Below are 8729 nucleotides of genomic sequence, written 5' to 3' on the forward strand. Positions count from 1 at the left end.
GTGATTACAGAATTACATATGCAAGATACTTTAATTTGGAATAAGAACTGTATATAAGACTTTCATCTCGTACAGCTCAAGCAGACACACCCAAATACTAATTCTAATTAAAAGGGATATGTAATAGAAAGTTTAAAACTGCTTAATCCCTATTTTTTTTCGGATTCGGAAGATAGTAAGCAATAAAAACCCGAAAGTTCTTCTTTGTGGTGATAATGCCAAAATATCAAGTCGGCTCATTCGTCTTTCTCTTGATTGTTACTACGGGCCTCTTGAATATTCTCTTTTACTTTTTTTGTTATTTTTTTATTTGTGTATAATGCAGATAGTTGCTTTTTTTTTTATCATTGATAGAAATTTATCTTGTTAAGACCCTATGAATCGCTTGAACCCCCAGATTGAGGGAAAGTAAGGGAATTCCACCCCTAAAGTACATCTAGTGGGGATTGATCCCACGACCACAACATATTGAGATACAAACCTTACCACTAGACCATGTTGAGAGTACTATAATGTTTAAAGTCGTTTGATTTAGAAAATTGAGCATACTTGATTCAAAAGCGAGGAGCATAAAGCATACTTCATTCGTTCTTTTTTAGTCGCTATAGTTTAACTTTCACAATTATTGATAAAATACTTTGATTATTAATATCCTAAATAGCACATGATTAGAAATTGTAAACAATTCATTCCTTAAAAATATATAATGAGACAATTATAACAAGATCTCATATGAATATTTTTTTAATACGTATGTGAATACGAGGGAATACCATTTTCACTTTGTTCTTTATCTAAGTGATCGAATATCCAAATTAAAACAAAAGCTAAAAAAAATAGATTGTGTCGTATAGATTCTCATTCTCTAGCTTTGGTAACAATAACTGTAAGCTATTAAAAATACTTATGCATACTAGGTTACTAATTAAGATAAACTACTGACTAATAGGCTTGTAGTGGCCTGGTGAGAAATAAGAATATTAGTTTTAGGCTTATGACTAATATTTTAATTAAGAATACCCACAATACAATACTACTTTCTAGTCTTTTATACTTCAAATGTTATGTTTTCCAAATATTTAAAATTACTTATGCATACTAGGTCAATAATTAAGATAAACAGGTGACTAATAGGATTAGAGTTGTCACAATTAAGAATATTGGTTTTCTTTTAATTATTTAATACCCACAATAGAATACTGATGAGATAAACTCGAAATGTTAGTACGCAATATAAACTGGTGACCCAAACAAACAACACATTTTGAAACACTTCTCCATACATGGTTATTAATTAGCATAATATGGTGACTAAAAGGCTTATAGTGGTGACAAAATAGAACTTTGCCTACTGTCTACTATGCCCTTAGTTTTCATATTTACATTTCAAAATATAACTTAATATACCCTATCAAAGTTGTTGACATATCAAAATATAAGATAATAGATTGAAAAAATGTCACTAGTAGAATAATTGCTTATTATTGCGCTGATCTTGCCGCGGTTTAATTTTACCCATACGTAGCAATATGTCACATAAAAAGAAAAGGAAAAAATATAAAAAAAACCATATTGCTACGGTTTCGGCCGAAAACCGTAGCAATATAGTTTCAACGGGAACTTTTTGAAATTTTTTGACTATTTATCCAAACATATTGCTGCAGTACCTTCTAGAAACCACAACAATAGGGTCATTAGGGTTTAATAAAACTCAGGGCGTCGTTTGTCGAGAAATGATAAACATCTAATTGCTAGATGTTTATAAACATCTAGCAGGGGTAAAATTGTCAATATACATGAAAAAAAGTTATCAGTCAAACAAAAAAGTAATCTCGAAAATTGGGCACTGTCAGAAAATTTTGATGCTAATATATGATGTTCATGCTACTACAACTTGTGTTCGTGTAACTATAACTAGTGTTTATGCAACTAAAAATAGTGTTTATGTATAAACAGATAGTGTTCGTATTTTTTTAATTGGACACTGTCAGAAGATTCCGATGCTAATATACAGTGTTCATGCTACTAGAACTAGTGTTCGTGTAACTATAACTAGTGTTTATGCAACTCACACTAGTGTTTGTGTATAAACAGATAGTGTTCGTATATTTTTTTTTACATATCTAAATAAGAGATAGAGAAGAGTAAAATAAAAATATGATGAAATTATATCAAGATGGATGTCTATTTGTAGAGAATAAAAATATATGAATATTGGTATTTTTTATTTTTTTATTTTTTTTCTAAAATATATTTTTTGAGATATACAAGTTTAAAAAATTGGAAAAAGTAATTTGTTTGGATAAACAATATAGTGACATGTGTACCACTCACATGTTGCCACATTAATGTTAGATGTTTGGCAAACATCTAGCAATTAGATGTTTATCATTTCTCGTCGTTTGTCAGTCCTTACTTTCACTTTCACAATATCTCTCCTCACTCTCTCATTTCACTTTCACTTCCTTTGCCGTTTCACTTCCTCTCTCTACATCTCCTTCCTCTCACTTCAGATCCATCGCTGACCACTTCTTCTCACCTTCATTCCCCCTTTCTCAATTCTTGTTCGCAGGGGCGGATCCAGGAATTTTTTATTGCCTGGGCCATATAAATCGAACAAAAAATTTAACTAACCAAAAATTAATAAATATGAATTTTTGAACGACAAAGATCCACAATCATATGATTATATGTTCCAAAAACATTATTAATACAAACTATTCTAGTCATCCAAATTGTACTCTCCTTGTTTTCATAGAATTGAAATCATCTATGATCGAGCCAATTGTAAATTTCTCAGCAATATCCTTCTCTATATAGACAATCAAGTACTCCGATAGAAAGTCGTCCTCCATCTTATTTCGCAAGCTAGTTTTAACAATTTTCATTGCTGAAAAAGCTCTCTCAGAAGTTGCTGTACTAACAGGAAGAGTTAAAATTAGTTGAATCAATCTATCAACTAAAGGATAGACATTGGACTTACCAATTTCAGCTAAAGTTCGACATAAATCAGTTATGGAGCTCAAATTTTTCATCTCATCATGATTAGAGACACATCGGTAAAATAACTGAAGTTGGTACCTCAAATGAAACTGATCATCTTTAGAAAAGTCTGCAGGATAGTACTTTTCTGCAAGACGGCAAATGTTATCCACATTGAAGTTTTTATATCCCTTGTCAGGATTCAAAGATGCACTTAAGACAAGAAGCTCTGTTGTTTTCTCACTGAAACGACTATTTAGTTCCTCCAATTGCTGATCCATAGTAGCTGTGAACACATCAATTTTATAATGATGCTCCACTGATATGTTATCTTTGTTACGTCGAGATCGTATTAAATCAGAATAACTAGCTTGTATATCTGGGACCAGAGTGCCATGTCTGTTGCAAAATGAGAGTATTTTGTCCAAAAGATCTTTCCAACCTTCATCTCTGAGATCTTGAATTGAGGATTTTGTATCAACAAGTAAATCCATAGCATGCAAAATATCTTGTGATTTTTGTTGTAAGGCTCGACAAAGTAAATCTGTGAACGCCATGAGTTCTTGCATCATATGCAAAATGAATACAAAATCAAATGCTAATAATTTTTTAAGAGCATAATTAGCATCCCCTCGTTGTGAATATGTGGCTCGACGATCAATGGCTATTTTCTCAAGTACTGTACGTGTCGCATTGAACATTCTTAGTAAACTGCAAATTGATTTAAAATGTGAACTCCATCTAGTATCTCCAGGACGTTGCAATGTACCAATTTGATTCATCCCTTTTCCAGTATCAACCTCCTCAATTTCAATCAGGTGCTCCAACTCAGCTACTTGACTATCATGTAACTCATCATGACGCTTGGAAGAAGAACTAACAACATTCACAATAAAAATTAAATCTTTGAAGAAATCATGAACCTCAGATACTTCTCTTGCGGCAGCAATAAGAGATAATTGCAACTGATGGGCCAGACAATGCACATAATATGCATAAGGGCAATCATCTATAAACAAAGCTTGTAAACCATTCCACTCCCCACGCATATTGCTAGCTCCATCATATCCCTGACCTCTAAGATCTTTAATATTCAACTCATGATTAGATAAAACTGTTGTTATTTCATCTTTGAGAGTTCTAGAAGTTGTATCTTTGACATGCACCAAGTCCAAAAATCGCTCTTGTACAATACCATCTTTATTAACAAATCTTATAACAATAGCCATTTGCTCCCTTTTAGATACATCTCGTGATTCATCTATGATTATGCAAAATTTTGAATCACCAATCTCCTTTCGGATTTCATTCTGCACTTTCTTAGCAAAGACATGCAAAATTTGCTTTTGAATTGACGGAGCAATATATTTGGCATTTTGTGGTGCATTTGCTAGCACCACGTCTCGTACATCCTTGTTATAGGATGCAATGAGTTTTAACATCTCTAGAAAGTTTCCTTGGTTTTTGGAGTCGGCGTTCTCAACATGTCCCCTAAACGCACACTTTTGAAATGTGAGCCATTTTACAACATTTATTGAAGCTGATAGTCTTAAACGATTATCTGCAATCTGTTTTGGAGTGAGATTTTCAAAAACAGTGTCTATATGACCTTTAGTTTTCTGAATATTCTCCAACATTGAACAGAATATCCATGAGCTGAATTAATGTCTCTTCCCATATGGGATACAAATGCACAATCTTTTCCACCAACTCTCTTCCAATTTCTAAATCCTTGTACTGTAAAAGTATCTGAACCAGCTTTCCCCAATGGTTTTTTATCGAAAAGAAAGCATGGGAAACAATAGGCAGCATCAGTTGTTGGTGAATACTCTAGCCACGTAAAAGTCTTAAACCAATTAGATACAAATCGACGTGGATGGCTTTCTGGACCTGATAAGGGATACTCAGATAAACGAGTTTGGTAAGGTCCAAACTCAATAAACTTGCCCACAATTTCTCGTTGTATCCCCAAGGGATAACTACTGATTGGCTTACGCAATGCTGGATCACGCACAAAAGAAGTGTCACTACTATTAGGTTGTTGATTCGGTATCTGAGTTGGATTATCTGGAATCACATTGTTCGTCGTTTCATTAGGATCATCAAAGTTCACGTTATCAACATTTATTTCTGGAGTAGGTTTTTGTTTTTGGAAGTACGAATCAATGGTTTTTCTCTTCATATTTTAAACCTAGAAAAAAAATACTGAATTCTATTAATAATATATCAGATTAAGACATTTTGAATTCAAATAAAAATTATATGTTAAGTGCTAAGAAAAAAGTTATAATATACTTCGTCTAGCAATTAGCAATTATCAATTATCCTAATTAAGTAATTTTATTAATGAGATATAAAAATTAACTATTAACTTAATATGCAATATAATAATAACATGATACAACTATGCAAGTCAATTAGTCATACAAGCAAAGAGTTAAAAAATAAAATAAAAACATGGTCACCAATTCCAAGGTGTGTACAGTGTACAAAGTATTGATTGATGGAAATCATGGCAATTGGCATCAGCATTCATAAATCATAAAGGTTTGCAAGAAATCAAGAAATAATAAAATATAAAAAAAGTTAGGTGCTGTACTTCTAACAATTAGCCAATTGACCGACTTCACACTGTACTTCTAGATAATAAAATATAAAAGCACCTAACAATTACTATAGAATAAAGAAAGAAAGTACTGTACTTCTAGATGAAAATCTGAATTTTGTTGTTGTAGTTGCTGCTTGCAGTCTTGTACAATTGTACTGTTGCTTTCACCAGTTTTGCAGGCTTAAACGCTAGTCACGCTACTTCACACTGCAATCAGCCAATTGACCGACTAGGGTACTAGGGTAGGGAGTAGGGACTGATTTTTTAGTTTATTATATATCTACTATAATGGGCTTTTAAAATGACTGATTTTTTTTCTGGACCATGGGGGGGGCCAAGGCCCGGATAGGCCCCCCTTGGATCCGCCCCTGCTTGTTCGTTCTCACCCTTTCTCTCATCTGTGACTTCATTGTGACACGCAGGTTTTGTTCGTTGCGACCTCATCGTGATGCGCGATTTTATTCGTTGTATCTTGAGATTGTCTTCGCTGACGACGTCGGCCATCCGGATTGTGTTCGCTGACGACGACGCCGGCCATCCTGATTGTGTTCGCTGACGACTTGTCGGCGCCCTAATCTCCACCTTCGCACCGTCGCCTCCTCTCGCATATCATCATAACCCCCACCGTCGTAGGATTTTTTTGTTTTTTTTAGATGTAGGGTTTCATTTTTAGTTTTGTTGTTCGAAGGTACTCTCAAAAAGGTGGACCACCACCTTCTACCTTTGAGTTTTGTTGCTGCATTATTAGAGTTTTAGATTTTAATTAACTTTTCAATTTGTCTTTTTTTTTCATTTTTAGATTTAGAATTCTGAATTTCAGTTTCTTTTTTTTTTGTTTTTATTGTAATTTTTGTAATTAGTAATTAAGTTGTAATAGTTGTTTTGTTATTTTTGCTTTTTCATTTTACTTTTGTATCTTTTGTATTATTTATGTAAGTAGTTTTTTATCTTTATAATGAGATTCATGTCATTTCATCTTCAATTTGTCTGCAAATCTGGTCGATAGTGGATGGGTTAGTTGCATATAATCTTTCAAATTTAATTGCGACATGGAAAAAAAAAATCCTATACCAGGACAGATTGTTATGGTATTGAGCATCAATCGCAACAATCTGCCAAGATATTGCTGCGATTTCTAGCCAAAATCGCAGCAATATGTTGTACTTTTTTTAATAAAAAAACAAATATAAATAACTTAATTTTAATTAAACTCATAATCAATTCTCCATAAGTTATTAATAAGCTAATTGTATAAAATGATAATAAACCTAACTATACTACTCGAATAAAATCTAATCAAACACATAAAATTAAGCCTAATAGAAAACAAATAAAACTAACTTAAATAAGATAACTAAAAGAAACTAAACTAAAAACCACATTATTTGTCATCATCAAAATAGTAAATACAACAATATTTTCTTTTTTTTATGATGGCAAATAATATTGGCAAAAAAAAATAAAATTTAACACAAAGTAACTAAAAACACCTTAACACATCAACCTAAGTGACAAAACTCAACTATAACTGGGAACAGGGACTAAAAAAGGTCAGAAAGGCTATAGGAACTAAGTAAGGTCAGAAAAATTTTTAAAGCACCAATAACATCTCTTCCCCCTTTTGTCATTATCAAAACCAAGTTATGAACCTGCAGCACTAGAGAGTCAACAGTCTAAGCAGTAAGCAAGTAGCTCAAATAGATATCTCAAAATATTGGCCTTCCTAGCACACCAAAACAAGAAAGACAAGAACTAAGGTATGGACAGCAAGAAAAGAGCTAAATGCACAACACAAGAGCAGAAAAAGATGGTAGATAATGGAGTATTTCATGTGTCACAGAAGGACACGGGAAGAGAGTAAAAAAAAATTTGTTCAACCGATATTACAACCGAAAAACAAAACTTGTTTAGTTAACCATAGTTTAAAGAAAAAAAAAGGAAATTAGGTCTTGGGGAGTTTGAAGAGACTGGTGACCACAAAGTCAATTTTGGAGACCACACCATCAACCTTGTTCCTGATCCCAGTGTCTGCCTGCTTGATAGCGGCCAAGCAAGCTCTGGTGCTGCTGAGAGTCCAAGTTGGATACAGTGGCTTCTCTTGTACTGATCCGGGAATGCAGTAGAGTCAGAGACTCTTGAATACCCCTTAGCATCCCATGAAGACCAGTTGTTGAAAGCAGAGGAAAATCTACAACAGTAGAAGGAACTGGATCTGCATCCAAATGAATCAGCACAGCATCACCCGGATCCTACTCCTTGAGAGACATGGAACCAGCAAGTCTGTGGCTCTTCCTAACAGATCCGCTGGTACCTCCTTCCTCAAACAATTTCCGTTTAGAACCCGTCTCAACTTTAACAGTTGTCTCCTCTCTTTCCAGTTTACCATTTAATACTCTTAAACTAAGTCTAGACAAAAGTTCTTTGGTTAAGTAGTTCTCAGATTCCAGGGTAAAGGAGGGACTGGCAGAGAGTTTGACTTTGCTCTGTTTGAGTATGGTGGTGATGAGATTACCATACCCAATTTTGGTATTGTGAGAAATGCAGTAGGAAATATGAGATATCATTAAGGAGGGAAAGTTTATCTTGATATTTTTGGCGAGGCAATACATAATGGAGAGGTCCATTAGGTTTGGTTGGGTTCTTTTGGAGGATCTTGTTATAACAAAGCGCCAAACAAACTAAAATAAAAGCTTAAAAAGGGGAGAGATCTTTTTGGTTAAGAGAAAGAGCAGTAGGGTTTCCATTAAAGAAGGTCAGAAGTTTTTCATTTGAGGCTCCATTAACATTCAATTTTGCCCTTCCCTTGATTTATTCCTTGTACCTTTCATAAGTCACTTCAAACCAATCGCTCAGTTTTTTCTCAGTTAGGGTTACCACACTACCATTTACCAAAGTCACGCAAACACCCTCAGTGATATTAAAACTTGAACAGAAATCACTCATTTCTTTTTCAAACAACCCTTCATCCAAACTAACCAATTTCATTCATTTTTGAAATTTCAGAATGTTCGAAAATTCCGTCCATTTTGATTTTTTGCACCATGCAAGATCGACACAGAAACCCACAAGAAATTGAGAAGATTTGGTTTTCTTATCCCACTTAATAGGAATCTGAATTTCCTTTTCTTGATCGCTCTCA

General features: G+C 33.7%; 1 protein-coding gene across 1 annotated transcript; it reads right to left on the reverse strand.

The window, feature by feature from the left end:
- Positions 1-2726: 2726 nt before the first annotated feature.
- LOC125493856 (uncharacterized) lies at positions 2727-5164 on the reverse strand. The gene is made up of 2 exons (XM_057391183.1): positions 4670-5164; positions 2727-4550 (listed from the first exon to the last, which is right to left on the reverse strand). Exons 1-2 carry the CDS (start codon positions 5162-5164, stop codon positions 2727-2729), a joined length of 2319 nt encoding a protein of 772 aa, XP_057247166.1.
- Between the last annotated feature and the right edge of the window lie 3565 nt (positions 5165-8729).

The sequence above is a fragment of the Beta vulgaris genome, chromosome 1 (assembly GCF_026745355.1).
Source record: "Beta vulgaris subsp. vulgaris cultivar EL10 chromosome 1, EL10.2, whole genome shotgun sequence".
NCBI lineage: Eukaryota > Viridiplantae > Streptophyta > Magnoliopsida > Caryophyllales > Amaranthaceae > Beta > Beta vulgaris.

Excerpts from the sequence above, each read along its gene's own strand:
- LOC125493856 (XM_057391183.1), bottom strand. The coding sequence starts at position 5,164 with ATGAAGAGAAAAACCATTGATTCGTACTTCCAAAAACAAAAACCTACT. Across the intron at positions 4,551-4,669 it reads GTGGAAAAGATTGTGCATTT|ATTGCAGATAATCGTTTAAG; the intron begins GTATCCCATATG and ends ACTCCAAAACAG.